The following is a 15,939-nucleotide window of genomic DNA, read 5'->3' on the forward strand; positions in this document are numbered from 1 at the left end:
GCAAATGATACGTTGTCATTGCTCAGCCCTATGCGGGGTGAGCACCATCGCCCTTCTGTGGTGTTGTAGTTTTGGAAGATGCAGTTTTGGAATTGTCAGGAGGTGTTGGCTTGAGGCTTGGCGAACATGATGCCAGCCTCTCTAACGGGGGGCTCGTTCCTCTCGGCTCTTCTTCCTGGCTCCCTGTGGCATTCTCTTTCTTGTCCTTTTATCTTACGGCTTTGCTTGATCACTGCCTGTTGATCATACTCTCGCGTTCATAGCTCTTTTCACCACACATCAACTTCTCTACCCCCCCTCCCCCCCCGGGGGGGTCAATTTGACGCTGTCAACTTAATAATGACAGTTTCTCAGACCTTGGAAAACGGACAGCCGCCTTTTGATGAGCAAATTCAGGCCCCAGAGTCCTGTGTTGCTTGCCAACGCACAAACAAGAAAGTCTGGACTTGCGTCCAATGTGGGCATTATACCTTTTGCGATGACTACTGGGACAAAGAGCACCCTCATGGTCCTGGTACGCCGACAAGATAGGTCCGTTGAGTGAGCACACTCGTTTCTGATTAGTTTCAACAGGTGCTAGGGGTTTTGACAACCGTCCACACAGAAAGGTTGACCCGGCAGTTGTTGAACGTCTTGAACGTATCTTCGGCGAGGGGAGGACTAAGGAAGAACAAGCAGAATTATTCGATACTGATGCGGAACCATGTGCTTTGGTGTGAACAAGAGCAGCAATGAATCGTTTCTCGACTATTCAGACCGCTTGATTGATATAATGTTGGAAAGTGATGGGTTCAGCATGTCAGATCGTCATCCACAGTTGATCTCCTTTGTTGGCAAAACAGGTACATCGAACATGCAGTCCTGATTCTCCTAAACTTATTGCTAACAACAGCAGGTGAGAGTAAGAGCACAGTCATCAAGATGCTCATCGGCCGCCTGCAAGCGAGAATTGGGGGCACCGAATCCTTTCCTGCGCCCGTGAACGGTCTAACCGACGACCTCATATCGACTTCTGGAGACGTCCACCTTTATGCCAACCCAGATACTCATTATGAGAAACACCCCGTCTTACTTGCCGACTACGAAGGCCTAGGTGGCGGCCAAAATGTACCAGGAGCCAAGGAACATCAGAGCAGTGGAAAGGTCTGCACGGCGAAAGTTCCAGCGAAAGATCGGATGGGCCAAAGACTCCAGAACCTCCTCCAGAGTGTATGCTGTGAAGTGTTTGTTTCCTCGAATACTTTACACAATTTTCGGACGTCATTGTGTTTGTGGTTCAGGAACCTAGGTAAATCACTCATGCAATATCCACGTGGATTTCTACTGACCTGCTTTTCTTGATACCAAGTAGGACATTTCAATCAGATGTTCTGGTGAACTTGGTGGAATGGGCGTATTCCTCTATCGAGAAAGCTGTTGATCAACCAGTTCTGCCTCATCTCATCATTACACTAAGCCGAACCGACAATGCCATCAACGAGGAGCAATGGGACCCTCGCACCGCTGCAGATATGCTACTAGCGGCTCACCAAGATATCACGCAGGTTCCCGAACTTATCAGAATTGTTCGGGGGCTAAAGCTCAGCGGCCACAGTGTGAAGTCCGCAAAAGAGCTTCTCGAATGCTTTTACCAGTCCATTACAGTTGTTCGTATTCCAACTAAAGGACGATATATGCAGATCGATCAACAAATCGGCAAACTCTACAACACAATTAGACAGGGCCACGAGTTCGTACACAGAGAAGAGATCCGTACGTATGGTGCTTAATGCGGAAAGCTCCACCAATTCATGAACGCCGCATACGATCACTTTTCAGAGAACCTCGATAAGCCGTTCGACTTTGTCAAGGAGGCCTTACAACTTAACCCCATGCCTCACGACTCTCAGGGCCATATGCTACACCTTGTACTCGCCGTTCGCAACGGAATGAGTAGTATGGGATATCCCAACACCGAGCGCCAGCTCCTGAAGAAGGTGAAGTCCCTACTCGCATCCTGGATGCCACTTGTTATCACTCGGAACAATCTCACAGGTGAGAATTTTGATCTCTGAGTTAGGTAATTTAGTAACTCACTGACAAATATTGCAGGGACAATCAAGGACCTCTTGAATAGCACGTTTCGCAAACCAGCGAGAATGGCTTTTGAAGAGCTCTGTGACAAATGGCTACCTTGTGGCTTTGAATGCAACGGCTATACGTGCTGCAACGTCCGATTTGCCCATGTTAAGGGTCACCAGGCCTCGAATGGCAAAATATTTCAGAAGGGGCCATATCAGCAAAGCATCACTGACGACCAGTTCGAGGGGTGGTTTAATGGAATCGGTGCAGAGCTGAAGAAGATGATGGAAGAGCTCCTACGTGCCGGAAGCAAAAAGGACAATGCTTGGGGTAAGCATCTTCAGCGCTTGGAGCGGGTTTATGACGACAACTCAAAGCTCTCCCACTCGGAAAATGTGAGCCACGGGACTTGTTTTTGCTGCATCAACAACGTTCCAGAGCATGTCTTGCCTTGCGGGCATATTTTGTGCACCGAGTGTGTTAGCGCCCTTGGTGATCATAAAGAACGGGACATCATGCTCGTCAGATATTGCCCCTTTCGCCGCCACACGCATAATTGAGACAGGGATCCAGTTCAGATTAGGTTCAAGCCAGAGGGTGCTGGAATACGCGCTTTGTATCTAGATGGGCAAGTCTTACATCACACCCTCTCATGGCCCTGTTCCATGTACACTCACTGACAATCTCCATTGATCAGAAGCGGTGTACGGGGCCTTGTTGAGTTGATCATGCTGGAGGAACTACAGAAACTCCTCAACAACATCCCCATGCAAAACTTTTTTGATCTGATTGTGGGTACCAGATAAGTCCATATTGCTCTCAGCTTGCCACCATCAGGCATTGTGAAGCTAACTGTGAACTCTTTAGCACCGGAGGAATGGTTTCTCTCGGCCTGGGCGTAAAAAATCTTCCTGTATCAGAGTGCATACGCGATTTCAAGGACGTCTGCGGGAAGGCGTTCACCCCCTGGAGACTGAAAAAACTGTGAAGCAGCTGGTACAGGACAAGACCTCTTAAAGAAGGGGTGCAGGGAGTCTTCGGGGAGGACTCTTTACTATTTGGTGGCAAACACAGGGGACCTCGGTCGCATGTCAAAGTTGCGATCAGGGAAGTCTGACAAGCCGATCCTGCTAACCAACTACAACGTCACCGGCCCCGAACGCGAGAAGTTTAGACGTATGTGGTATTCGTTCTTTGCCTGCTCTTCCCTTCTGGAACATACCCCAGCTAGGTACCTCAGGTAATTACGGTACTAACTGATCATAGTGAACTACGAAATTCTGTGTTCGGCAAATCCCAAGAATGAGATAAAGGTCCGGGAAGCGTAAGTCCCCCTTTCACTCAATCTGCACTTATTTCGCAAATGATTAATTTATTGGTCGCCCTGCTCACAACAGTGCGTTGGCAACATCGGCTGACCTCTCTACTTCAAGCCGTATGTTCAACCTGATACTGGGAAATCTTTCGTAGATGAAGGTTTGCATTACAATTGTCCCGCTTGGGTTGCTCATCATGAGCGTCAGATTCTATGGAAGAATTTCCAATATCAACAGCCCGATGTACTGCTATCTCTCGGAACTGGTCTGGGTACCAGTAAGGATGCTGTAACTACTCAGGTCCCCCAGCCAACAAAAAGGGGGTTTCGCAACTTGGTCAACATCATCCTCGGTATGGTTCAGGGCCAACTGAACAGTGAGAAGACCTGGGACGATCACTAAGCGCATGTCGCCATGACCGACAATCCCGAAGACCGGGCACGCTATATCAGACTCAATGTTATGTTTGATATAAGACCGGGTCTAGACAAGGTTAACCAACTGGATCTGTTGGAAACAACAACTCGTCTAAGTTCCAGAGGGAGCCTTGAACTGAGAGACGCGGCTGATAGGCTGATTGCAAGCTCATTTTGCCTCGAGAGGGAAGGCCCTGTGATCAAGGGCCGTGTTTGCAAAGGTATTTGTTGGCTGTCCCATTGTTTCCCATATCACCACGAAAACAAGCTTCATGACTGGAAGCTGAAATCATGACAGCTTTGCCATTTTTTTCTGGACGTTGTGATTTCCAAGTGAAAACCTACTAATATGTCCACGACAGGTTCCATCCGCTGCAGATTCGACCCCGGGAGCGATGATGCCAAATCCCTCGGCACTCTGTTTTTCAGCCGTATCACGCCCGATTTTGAGCCACATTTCTTGGTTCAGACCGATTACCGCCAGCGTAAAGAGTAAACCAAAAAGATTGCCATCAGACAAGAAATGTGGACCGAGATGTGCAGAAGCTGAAAATTCGAGGTCGAGGTCGAGATTGAAAGAGCCTCCTCCGGCCCTGTTCGCCTCCCCATTGGCCTTCGCGCGCCTACACCAGGCGAAACTTCTCCAAGTTACTTATCCATTAGCGGATTTCCCAGACGACTATATGACCAAACTGTCAGAAGATCCATGTCGACTCAACCACATGACAATGACTCACACTCAATGGTCGGGCGAGCAAATACATCATGGAACTTTTTACCTCTGGCCAGACCAGATGACATCCCCATACTGATGACCACCCAAAGCACCCCAAGGGATCTGGAAAGAAGGCCTGCACAGGAGACATATGATGCCTCTACGCTTGATCGGCCTCGAAGTCGTGCATGAGTGCGTCTGACCGAGGAGTTGGATATAGGTGGTTTTTTTTTTTTTGGCGTTCTCTAAAGTCCAATCGAGTTATCTGCAAGGTTTAAAGACTATATTACATAGAATAGTGACTATATCCTGACATATAACGACTACATCTTTCCAATAGAACTTGGGTATCCAACATGTCAGGGGGTGATATTGAAGGAGGCTGTTAATCAACAGGCTTGGTGTCACGTGATTGCGCGTCAGCCCCTCCGAATTTTCGCGTTTGGCACTTGCGCTTGAGTGACAGCTTCCAAATTGTCGGGACTGCGACCCCGGTCGACCTGCGACGTCATTCACACTTAGGTTATTTCCAGCCCCAATTGTGCATTTAGAGTTTCGTGGGGGCTTGCTGCCATCCGAACTCCTCTTTATTCTCCTTTTCGCCGGACCCCGAGCTTGTGCTTCTCTTCAGCTACGAGACCACTGCACTGGCAGTTCGCCACGTCTGGCGTCTAGCGTCTAGCGCGTTCGAACTCAACATGCCGCCTCGCAAACGTGCCTCCGACGACAGCGGGTGGACGCCCCCCGCCAAAGCCCTGCGTCTCACGTTTTCGCAGCCCTCACCTCCTTCGCAACCGTCCACTTCTTCACAGGCGTCAACTTCTTCGCAGCCGCCAAGCTATTCGCAGCCCACAGCCGCCGAGCGAGAGGCATTCCAGAATCCTCCCCTGAGTCCTCCCGAGCAAGCTGAGCTTATCGCCCTCACTCAGGCTGACGATGAGCCGCTCACTCAGACTGACGATGAACAGCTGGAGCTCTACGGTGGCTTTGGTAGGTACACTCTGCCCCATCAGTATGAAAGGCCTACTAACACGCTTCCGCCAGCCTCAAAAATTGTCGGTGTGAGATACTACAATGGTGTCGTGACGATTGGCGAGGTCGTTGTTTCCAAACGAGAGCCCTCCAACCAGTACGACGAAAATGCCATTCGCATCGACAATGTGTTTGGCAGGCAAGTCGGTCACATTCCCCGCAATGTCGCGTCCAAGCTTGCTCCATACATGGTACATCTTCCCGGGCCCACGAGCTTGTCGATATCCCCTAACAAACTGTAGGACGCTGGAGACATTAACATTGAGGTTGTCGTCAGCGGGCCTAAAGAATATTATGAATGCCCAGTCCAGATCAACATCTACGGGACGAGTCATCCCGCGCGTCGCCTTGCTTTGGAGGACCGTCTCAAGAAAGACAGGCTGCTCAAGGCCACCCAGTTGAAGACTACCCGGAAGCAGAATGAGCTACAGCGTCAGGCTGCCGAGAATGAGCTGCGCCGTCAATATGCGGAGAATGAACGGCGTCCATCTATGGGTTTGAAGAGCGACAGGTCTGCCGTGGGATTGCCCGTTCCGGCTCCGGCTCCTGCGTCGGAAACCACTCTAGAGGACCTCACCAAGGCCAGTCAGTCCGTGAATGTTCGGCCAACTGGTGGAGGTTTTGTCCAGACGCTGGCCTTAAGCGAGGAGCAGCTCTCACAGATGCCCCTAGCTGAGCAACCCAAGTCCATCAAGGCCAAATTGCTGCCATATCAGCTCCAAGGTCTTGCTTGGCTGACCGCGAAGGAAAACCCAGCCTTCCCGCAACCTGGCTCCCCAGATTCGGTACAGCTTTGGAAACGCGATGCCAAGGGTAACTACAACAATCTTGGCACCAACATCACCGTTGCAACGCCCCCTTCTCTTCTGTCAGGAGGAATCCTGGCCGATGATATGGGTTTAGGCAAGACTCTGCAATTCATCAGTCTGATCATGACTGGAGGGCCCGGAATCACGCTTATTGTGGCGCCTGTGAGCGTAATAAGCAACTGGGAGCAACAGATTCAGCGCCATGTCCACGAGAAGGACGCCCCCAAGGTTCTTCTCCATCACGGCACGACCAGGCAGACCACTGCCGAGGCATTAAAGGAGTACGGTGTTGTCATTACAAGCTATGGTACCTTGGCTAGCGAGGCTTCTGGCAAAGGACCGCTTTCTCAGATTGAGTGGCGCCGGATTGTTCTCGATGAAGGTCACACCATTCGCAACGCCAAGACCAAGGCTGCTTTGGCCGCTTGCCAGCTCAAGGCGCAGTCACGATGGGTTCTGACGGGAACCCCCATGTATGTTATTTGATGCTGTGCCCATTCTCGAGCTGTTGCTAACTATTTCCAGCATCAACAACATCCAAGATCTGCACTCTCTGCTTAGATTCCTCCGCATCACTGGTGGTATCGAGCAACCAGAAGTGTTCAACATGGTGATTGGTAGACCTCTAGCGCTTAAGCAGCGTCGCGCCGTGTCTCTTCTTCAGCACCTTATGAACGATCTTTGTCTCCGTCGTCTCAAAGACATGAAGTTTGTGGACCTCAAGCTTCCGGCCAAGACCGAGTACATCCACCGTATCACCTTCTGGGAGGATGAGAAGAAGAAATATGACGCTTTGCTTTCTGAAGCGCAGGGCGCGCTGAGGGATTTCCAGAGCCGCAAGAAAGGGCCTGGTGCCGAGAAGAATAGATTCCAGAGTGTGCTTGAGAGACTTTTGCGTCTTCGCCAAACGTGTGTGTTCTCGTCTGTTTGTATTGTGACTTTCGCACTAACGTGCCACAGCTGCAATCACTGGACACTGTGCAAGGATCGCATCACCGACCTTCTTCAGCTCCTCGAAGACAACGATGTCGTGCCACTCAACGCCAAGAACCGCGCCCTTTTGCAGCAGGCCCTCCAATTGTTCATAGAAAGCCAAGAGGAGTGTCCTGTTTGCTTCGAGGCCATGAAGAGCCCGGTCATCACTCACTGCAAGCATGCTTTCTGTCGGCCTTGCATTTCCAAGGTGATTGAAATCCAGGGCAAGTGCCCTATGTGTCGGGCTAGCCTGTCCGAAGACAACTTGGTTGAGCCCGCACCTGAAAAGGGCATCGAAGAAATGGAGGTGGACAACCTCGACCGTGAGACCAAGAGTTCCAAAACCGAAGCCTTGCTCAAGATTTTGCAAGCTACCCTGAAGAAGGAGGGGTCAAAAGTCATCATCTTCAGTCAGTGGACCTCCTTCCTCAATGTCATCCAGCGTCAGCTTGACGAGGCTGGCTACACCTACACTCGTATTGACGGCAGCATGAACGCCACCAAACGTGACGTGGCTATCAAGGCTCTTGACGAGGACCCCAACACAAGGATCATGCTGGCTAGTTTGGCGGTTTGCAGTGTGGGATTGAACTTGGTGTCTGCTGATACTGTCGTTTTGGCAGATAGCTGGTGGGCGCCTGCGATTGAGGATCAGGCAGTGGATCGTGTGCATCGGTTGGGGCAGACGCGGGAGACGACGGTGTGGAGGTTGGTGATGGAGGGGACGGTGGAGGAGAGGGTGCTGGACATCCAGGCGGAGAAGAGGGAGTTGGTGGGGAAGGCGTTTCAGGAAAGGGAGAAGAAGGGGGAGAAGAGGAAGGAGACGAGGATGGCGGACGTGATGAAGTTGCTTTCTTGAGGGGTGAGGGGATTTGGTGTTTGTAATGAGGTGCTAGTATTGCTAGATACCTCTGCGGGGATATATGGTTTGTTAATGGGGATATGTTGGGCACGATATCCTGTGTGTTTTATGGGTGGTATTTATGGTCGGCGGGTCATTTGCTAGAGGTTAATGCGGGTAGAAGGATACTGGGTGGTGTGTATAGTTGGTTGTAGTCTTTGCCAAGATTTAGCTTTCTGTTAGCTGCTAGGCATGTAATTTTTTCTTTCCCGGTACATAACTTATCTCTACCATAGCTTTGTAGCTACTATTCCCTGTTAGCTTGATAGAGCATTGTGTGTTGGTACAACTCATCATTCTTCAACTTGCAATGTTGTATGTGTATGAGGTCACACTGTTGGACAAGACTGGCGGGCTGATAAAGACTGGTCAACTATCGTAGTTCTTTCTTTCATGACACCAGTGTTTACATATCTTGGACACGAAGAAACATCATGCATGTCATAACAGTCATTTCTGTTCCTTATTCTTTTCCTAAAATCTATCTGCCAGACCTATCCGAACCTGGTCCTGTCCGTCATAAAACCCGTCCCAAAAGCAAATGTACAACTGAAGATAAGTATGTTTGAAGAAGTGAAAGCCAACCCGTCCCATCCCATCCCTCCCAATGATCAAAGTAAACACCGACGACAAAAAAGTCCCTAAGAGTGTCTAAGGAGTGTGAGAATAGAAGTGAAAGATAAAAGTTGAACACCTGACGACGAGTCCAAAACGTCCACCCGCCTAGTCCCTCCCCGCCCTCCTCCTATAGTTTTTACTCTTCTTACACCCCTTCTTTCCCCCTCCAGTCGTCACCGGAGCCGCAGCCTCAGTAGTAGTCGCAGGCCTAGTAACAAGCGTAGTAGGAACAGGTGTCACAACCACTGCTTCTCTCGTCGTGGTAGGAGCAGGGACATTCTCTTCTTCCTCCTCCTCACCCTCACCCTCACCCTCACCCTCACCCTCACCCTCACCCTCACCATTCCCACCCTCATACCCCCCATCACCCCCCTCAACGGGCTCCGGCTCAGGGACCACAACCCCCGGCTCCTCCACCCCCGGACTAACCCCCACCCCGGGAATCCTCCCCGGCACGGGCGCCGAACTCTCACTCTCACTCCCCACCTTCTGCCCCTTATTCCTCGGCCCCTTCCAATCCCCACTCCGGCAACTATCCACAATCTTGTCACACTTCTTCTCTTGCCAGACTTTACACCCCCTCGAGCCGCTCGGCGGCGCAGAAGTATAACATTTATCCAACTGCGCCCAGCAGTCATCGCTCGCCTTCCAGCACTCATTCTCGTTGCTATAATCCGGCACTTCCTTTGCGCACCAGTTCGCGTTCTTGAGAATACAACCCGCTGGGATCACACCGTCGGTTTGCTTAGCGTTTGTGCTGGGGCCAGGACCAGATGGACGGAAAATAGCAGGCCCGACAACTTTGTAAGGTTTGGTATCAGGGTTGGATTCATAAACATTGTATGTAACTCCCGGATCGGAGTACTTGACATAGCCGGGGATGGAGACTGATTTATCCGAGGGAATGGACACCGTTCCCGTGGTGGACCCCGACACAAACAACTGGGCGCAGTTGACAAAGAATTGGGGTCCTGAGCCGGAGATGTCGTGGATGGCGAGGATTTCTGAGCGGGCGAGGTAGTAACCTGTTGGCAAGCCGGAGGGGAGGGAGAAGGAGAGGAGGCCCTTGTCCGCGATGAGCTTCTTTGCTGACCATTGCTTGCGAGAGGAGTCATAGCCGTCGGAGTAGATCTTGAACCAGCCGCCGCCGGCAGGGTTTGTGGTGGCTATGTTGGAGACTTGCTTGAGGTAGATTGCTACTGAGCCAATGTGGGAGGGGTCGATGGGGCCGGCGCCCTTGGTGGGCTCGTCGGCCCATTCGCGGAAGGCAAAGGTGAGGGTTGAGCCCGCGGGTGCTGGGCAGGTGAAGGCCACGGGGGTGGCGCCTTCGAGGCCTGGGGGGAGGGTTAGATACTCGGGAAGTAGAAGGACAAAGGGGGAGACATACCGCAGGCCATGTTGGCGTTGTTGATGCCTTCAATGGGAAAGGTGGCGCGGTCGGGGTTCTTGGACATGCGGATGCAAGTGCCATCACCTTGGTTGACGCCGTTGACGAAGACGGTGGTGAGGACTGTGTGAGCTGTTGCCAGGGAGGCAAAGGTGGTAGCCAGACTGGCTATGAAGAGGTTGGACCGCATCTTGGTGGGTGGCTCTCTGAGGATGTGATATTCTGTAGGCCAGCTGCCGAGGTTTGCAAGTCGAGTCGAAGTGACTGGCGCTGAAAAGGTCGAGGCGTCAAGAGGATGATCAACAATCCAGGCTATTGTCTCTGTCGAAGAGACTGTGAAAGAATAGGGAGAAACAAGAACCAAAAAGGAACGGCTGGCTCTTGATGCTCCAAACTGAAGCGAAGCGAAGGAATGACCAAAGATATACTTTTGTCAAAGCACGAGTAGAACTCCCAGAGTCAAAAAGAATGAATGACAGCCTGGTGTCAAAGAGGGAAAAGAGTCTCAGGACTGACTGAGGGACAAGAGAGGAAGCAAGCACCCGACCTGCTGGGACCAACTATGGTCTTATACAACAGGATGCACACGCAGTATGACAAACAAACAGCCGAGGAGAACCAATGCAACAATGATAGGGGGTGCAACCAACGAAGGGATCCCTACCACGAGAGCAAGGGACCGGAAAATTTACCTCACGTTCCTGTGCATCCATACTGTGTGCATGCAGGTACCGAGATCCTCCCTGCCACTTACATGTAAATCCTCCCGGCGTAGCCATCCAAGAGCACCGGTCCGGAGGTAGGGTCGGGATGTTTTCCCAGGGGTCATCCATCCAACACAGCGTACAGTCAGAAAAAGAATCCAGCCGTAAAGGACTCGGTTTGTTTGTCGTGAGCAAACAACCCCTTATGATTGGCGTCCACCTCCTGGACCACCTCGGCACCTCCCAACGCCACTGTTTGAACCTGAGCCATCCGCCTGCATATCACAAAAGGGGGGCTAACAATCGCGGGGTGGAAGCTGCGGGAGTCTGTTTGCTTGGTTGTGCGACGTCATCCCGTCATTCCCAATGGATCGACTCTCCTCTTTTTTTTTGCTTACCCCTGGATTTTGGCTGCCGTTGAAACACGCCGCCAAATGCAGGGGTAGCAGAGAGGTTTTTGTTTTCCTCCGAAGTTGGTACGGGAACATGCAGATCGGTAGATCGTCCGTCCCTCCACTCCGGTGGTCCAGGTCCGTGGATTCCAAGACATTGGTGTTTCGTAACTTCTCAGCTGGGAGAGAGCGGTGATGCGGCTCTGGTGGTGATGGTTTTGCGCTTCGAGAAGTTACATCGGCGGCAATCTTGGTAGGTTTTAGCGGCGAGCGGCAATGGGGGGAAGCTCGCCCAATAGTGGGTTAACCGCCGTGGTGGGTTCCCCTCTATTTTTGACGACGACCAGAACCCAGGCTAATAAATATCAGATTGCGAATGGTCGTTCAACTGATGATGACAAGAGCGAGATTTCATCTATTTGACGGGCACAGTAGTTGTTAGCTTGTTACTGTCAGAAATGACACATACAGCAGCTACTGCTGGTGAATCGGCCTTCAGTCTCCGATGTCCGAGGTGCAGGTGAAGGGACTCGCGGAAAATGCTCCAAAAATGTGACACGACACGGCACTTATTTCCAGGCAGAATTTTCACACAGGAGGTGATGTGAAAAGTTCCTCGAGAGCTGAGATGAGGAGGTGTGAAACGTAATAGTGCGGACGACGATTTGGTCGAGGCTGAAAGATTTGGTCTGATGAGCGGCGGCAGTAGCCGCAAGGAATGGGTATATCTACTGTCTCGGCGGTTGATCTTGAAGAAGTGAGGTCTAATAGAAGCCGCTTTCAATAAAGTTGATGGCTGGAAGGAATAATAGGTACTGACCATTGGAAATGAGCAGGCTGGGTTGCTCCCTCATGCCTGCCCTCGAAGCAAGCCCTCCTTTGACCTCATTCATTCAGTCTCCGTACATAAACTCGCACATCACTCAACTACCGCAACTCATGCAGCCAGCCTCCGACTCCAAAGCAGTGTAATCCATCACCATCCCAAACCCCTCATTCCACCATCTCCATCTCTTCCGCGTCCGATCCACGACCTCGATAGCCTCGCTTACACAGCACAAGTGTTTCCCCGGACGGAGCAACATACCTGCATCTGACACCAATATTGATCTCTCTTCAACTGCCGATCCTTCAGTGATTACAGTAGTCTCCCGTCAAAAGCACCCACCCGAACTCATTCACACATGGCTCACTCACTTGCGCACTCACCCATGGCTCACCCACTTACGCACTCTCCATGAACAAGACTTCTAATCCTCACTAAGCCACCGACATACGGCGGTGCGACCCTTTTCTGTTCCTCTGCCCAATCTTTCCTGCGATGTCTCAAGCCTACCTGCCTACCTTCCTTGATGTTGTCAGATCATGCCTAGCAGCCCAACCCGTCCCGAGTCCGACGACAAATCCAGACCTTTTACTTCTCTCATCATACCTACCTACCTACCCTACCAAACTTATAACTCGGATACTCGGCACTGCTCTACCATGACGATACCGACAAAACTCCAAGGGTGAACGTTAGTCATTCATCTCGATCACCAACAGGATTGGACAGCGGATCTGAGAGAGCAGAAGAAGGAAAACAAAACAAAACAAAACAAGTCAATGCATTGAACAAGAAGCAAGCGCCTAACCATCTATATAAAACCCAAATATACCCATGAGATATTATTCCTTTCATCCTTGGATTTTCCCGGTGATTCATAACGATAGTCATAATCAGCCCTCTTTTCATATCTACCTCATGTAGCATACCCCTATCAAAGGTGGAATGCTCAGAGAAGATGCCCAAAACCCAGACTCAAACCCATCAGTTCCCTATACCCAAAGAAATTGCAAAAGAAAAAGGATCGTCAGAAAAGTCGTTATCGAAGTCTAAAAGGTACCCTCAATGGCGAAGAAAGAGGTGCAATGGCGAAGAAGTAGATGCGGCGGTGAAGCAAGAGGTTGCAGTGGTGAAGCAAGAGGTTGCAGTGGTGAAGAAAGGGGTGCGACGACATGCTGAGGGGTTGAGTGTCGAGAGCTCTCTTCGGAGAGCCAGGCGCTGATCAGTGGCCGTTGGTGTTCCTTGTCCAAACTGGAGTGTCCTCTTGATCCATTTCATGGGGTGCATCATATTCATCCATCACTAGATCCGGCCAAGGTGTATAAGCCTGCTGGGAGGCCGAGGGATCGTTGGTGCGCATGCCAAACGCACCAGCAGTTTGACCGGCAGAAAATAAGCTGCCCGTGCCGGCCAGGGGAAGGCCACGAAGAGTGTCGTTGATCCCAGATAGTGGCTCATGAGGTGCATGCATGTCGCCCATCAAGGAAGCCGGCCGAGTTGTAGAAGGCTGCTGGGAGGTTGAGGGATAGTTATTGTACAGTTGACCATGTCCACCGGGAACCGCGGTCTGGCCAGAAACAAAAGCTGGCACTAACGCCCAGAGGATAGCCTTCTAGATTGCTCTTGATGCCTGTAAGCGATCGGCCCATCTCATTTTGAGCAGCCACAAACTCAACATGACTGGATGCCGGTAGTGAAGCCACTCCAGTCGGGGTTTCAGAGGCCTGCGAGTAACTGAAGCCGTGAAAAGGAATCCCGTGGGGAAATAAAGCAGTGGGACTTTTGTTGCACCAGGCACAGCTCTCACTTTTTTTAGGAAGTGAGATGCTCAAGAGTGGCTCTGTCAGTATCGGCGAGGTGGGTAGGGAGTAGGATCCGAAGCCGAGCTTTTCAGCCCAGAGGACCAACAGTTTAATATCCTGAGCATTGAAATGGCGAGTCTCCAACACCTTCTTCAACACGAACGAGGTATGCGGCTGCCAATTGAAGTGTTCCACGTTGTTGCCCCGAGCCGTGAAGGCCTCATACACACCATCTTGGCGCATGAGATTCCCCAAACGATTTGAAAAAGACCACTCGTGACCTAGGACGACGTGGTTGGCGATGTGCTTGCAGTAGTCTTTAGCGGTTGCAGCAATTCTTGCAGGTTCGGAGGGGTCGGATACTATAACGACCTCCCTGCAAACCTTTGCACCACATGCAAAGACGACCTGTGGGCATAATGCAGTTTTGCAGTCTTCCAGTAAGTCTTCCAGTTTCCCACAGTGAATCATTTCATGGCCAGCCTCCTTCAGATGTTCTTTCATCCCATGAGTGGAGTCAAAGGGCTTGCCGCAGCCGCTCTGGGGGCACTCCCACCGACAGTGGTTCTTGAGGTGAAAATTGAGCAAATGCGTGACAAGATCGGCTTTATACTTGAAGGAGGTAGTTTTCCCGATTTCCAAACACAGCATACAAAGAAGGGAGGCAAGGTCGGTGTCCTTGTCTGTCCGGGCTGAGGCAGGGGAGCGAGAGGACCATTTGTAGCTAACGCGCCGTGGCTTTCCTCGTTGCTGCTGAGAGATGGGCAATGCCAGAGGCCTCTTAGGGTAAGGTGATGTTCTCTGATCAGAGCTGGCCGTAGCTGGGGAAACGTTTGAAGAAGGACCTGGACTTCCGTTAGTCACCGTCCTGAACTTCAGCATCGCAGGTGACTTACGTGAGGCGCCCTCTAACAGTGTGTGGATTCCCGGTTGCTCTTCATGATCGGCAAGATGCTTTCCGATAGCCGTAAGAAGTTCGACAAGTTCGCTGCTTGTCAATTCACCTCGGGCTCTTTCAAGCCACATGTTGATCTTGGGTGAAGTCATTGTGAGCTGCTGAGATTGGTGCGCCGAGTTCCAGGTTGGTAGTATTGAAGAGGGAACGGGACAATGTTCGACGATGGACTCTAACAGGTCCAGATAGAAAATGAACAGGAACTGTCGAGTGAGGTTGAGTGTGTTCGCGGGTATCAAAATATAAGAAAAGTGATGTCTTTGGGATGGAGGCGTGATCTTTTTGGAAGAGCAGAATAGATTTGGCATCGTTGAGATGAGCCGTGAAGAGTGATGGTGGCTTTGGCGTCTTTGGAGTGGGAAGTGCGTATGTGTAGAGGGCGTGTCGCTTGGGAAAGGCGCAAAACAATATATTCAAGATAGCAGACCCCGCGCTGTTTAGACCGAAGACATGGTACTTAAAAGATGAAGACTTTGCTTTTGAGTTGAAGGCGTGTCGAGCCGTGTTGAGACCCGGATTGTCAATAAAGAAGCGAATCCAGAATGAAGACGGTAGTTAGAATAAGATGGCGGAAAGACAGAAGACGATGAAATAGAGCCGAAAGGAGGAGTTGTCGGATCTGCCAAGAAGCAAGTGAAAGTGGTGGTGGTGGTGGTGGGTGAAGATGGGAAGAGAATGTGAACAGATCTGGTGAGGGTTCAAGGAATTAAAAGAAGTGGCTGCTCGATACGTTTTCCTTCATCCATCTCCCCCCCCCCTTTCCCCCCTCCCCGAGAATCCCGCCCTGAAAACTGAGGGCGAATTTGCACCACATCACCGCCATCTCAGTGACGGGACTTGGGGTTGTTGCGAGAGCATCTCCCGCGTGGTCAGTACCAACCTGGAATGTCGCCACTATGTGCCAAGCCGGCGCAAAATCCCACCGCAGCTGGGAGAAATCTGGGGGACTCCAGCTAGCTACACTATTGTTACTATCAGCACCTACCTACCTATTGCGTAGCTTGAGCAGTTCTACCTGAAGGAGACTATT

At 51.2% G+C, this 15,939-nt stretch overlaps 8 protein-coding genes across 8 annotated transcripts; 6 read left to right on the forward strand and 2 right to left on the reverse strand.

Annotated features, from left to right (window-relative positions):
* Positions 1-45: 45 nt before the first annotated feature.
* Positions 46-735, forward strand: QC761_0050960 (uncharacterized protein; the record flags this gene model as incomplete). The annotated part of the gene is made up of 2 exons (XM_062872477.1): positions 46-514; positions 574-735. Exons 1-2 carry the CDS (start codon positions 383-385, stop codon positions 733-735), a joined length of 294 nt encoding a protein of 97 aa, XP_062733249.1. The 5' UTR covers positions 46-382.
* A 186-nt stretch (positions 736-921) lies between these two features.
* QC761_0050970 (uncharacterized protein) lies at positions 922-1,769 on the forward strand (the record flags this gene model as incomplete). Its single annotated transcript, XM_062872478.1, has 2 exons — positions 922-1,223; positions 1,352-1,769. The coding sequence occupies 2 exons, from the start codon at positions 922-924 to the stop codon at positions 1,767-1,769; spliced, it is 720 nt and encodes a 239-aa protein (XP_062733250.1).
* Positions 1,770-1,790: 21 nt separating this feature from the next.
* On the forward strand, positions 1,791-2,621 carry QC761_0050980 (uncharacterized protein; the record flags this gene model as incomplete). The annotated part of the gene is made up of 2 exons (XM_062872479.1): positions 1,791-2,034; positions 2,092-2,621. 2 exons carry the CDS (start codon positions 1,791-1,793, stop codon positions 2,619-2,621), a joined length of 774 nt encoding a protein of 257 aa, XP_062733251.1.
* Positions 2,622-3,149: 528 nt separating this feature from the next.
* QC761_0050990 (uncharacterized protein) lies at positions 3,150-3,779 on the forward strand (the record flags this gene model as incomplete). Its single annotated transcript, XM_062872480.1, has 4 exons — positions 3,150-3,237; positions 3,328-3,385; positions 3,459-3,496; positions 3,532-3,779. The coding sequence occupies 4 exons, from the start codon at positions 3,150-3,152 to the stop codon at positions 3,777-3,779; spliced, it is 432 nt and encodes a 143-aa protein (XP_062733252.1).
* A 12-nt stretch (positions 3,780-3,791) lies between these two features.
* QC761_0051000 (uncharacterized protein) lies at positions 3,792-4,831 on the forward strand (the record flags this gene model as incomplete). The annotated part of the gene is made up of 2 exons (XM_062872481.1): positions 3,792-4,014; positions 4,156-4,831. 2 exons carry the CDS (start codon positions 3,792-3,794, stop codon positions 4,287-4,289), a joined length of 357 nt encoding a protein of 118 aa, XP_062733253.1. The 3' UTR covers positions 4,290-4,831.
* Positions 4,832-4,988: 157 nt separating this feature from the next.
* On the forward strand, positions 4,989-8,528 carry QC761_303300 (uncharacterized protein). Its single transcript, XM_062877477.1, has 4 exons — positions 4,989-5,498; positions 5,553-5,731; positions 5,783-6,822; positions 6,875-8,528. Exons 1-4 carry the CDS (start codon positions 5,207-5,209, stop codon positions 8,181-8,183), a joined length of 2,820 nt encoding a protein of 939 aa, XP_062733254.1. The 5' UTR covers positions 4,989-5,206; the 3' UTR covers positions 8,184-8,528.
* Positions 8,529-8,948: 420 nt separating this feature from the next.
* Positions 8,949-12,328, reverse strand: QC761_303310 (uncharacterized protein; the record flags this gene model as incomplete). Its single annotated transcript, XM_062877478.1, has 4 exons — positions 12,147-12,328; positions 10,231-12,090; positions 9,330-10,177; positions 8,949-8,984 (listed from the first exon to the last, which is right to left on the reverse strand). The coding sequence occupies exons 2-4, from the start codon at positions 10,418-10,420 to the stop codon at positions 8,949-8,951; spliced, it is 1,074 nt and encodes a 357-aa protein (XP_062733255.1). The 5' UTR covers positions 10,421-12,090; positions 12,147-12,328.
* Positions 12,329-13,374: 1,046 nt separating this feature from the next.
* Positions 13,375-15,511, reverse strand: QC761_0051030 (uncharacterized protein; the record flags this gene model as incomplete). Its single annotated transcript, XM_062872482.1, has 3 exons — positions 14,851-15,511; positions 13,748-14,646; positions 13,375-13,719 (listed from the first exon to the last, which is right to left on the reverse strand). Exons 1-3 carry the CDS (start codon positions 15,215-15,217, stop codon positions 13,375-13,377), a joined length of 1,611 nt encoding a protein of 536 aa, XP_062733256.1. The 5' UTR covers positions 15,218-15,511.
* Positions 15,512-15,939: the final 428 nt, after the last annotated feature.

The sequence above is a fragment of the Podospora bellae-mahoneyi genome, chromosome 3 (genome assembly GCF_035222275.1).
Source record: "Podospora bellae-mahoneyi strain CBS 112042 chromosome 3, whole genome shotgun sequence".
Taxonomy (NCBI): Eukaryota; Fungi; Ascomycota; class Sordariomycetes; order Sordariales; family Podosporaceae; genus Podospora; species Podospora bellae-mahoneyi.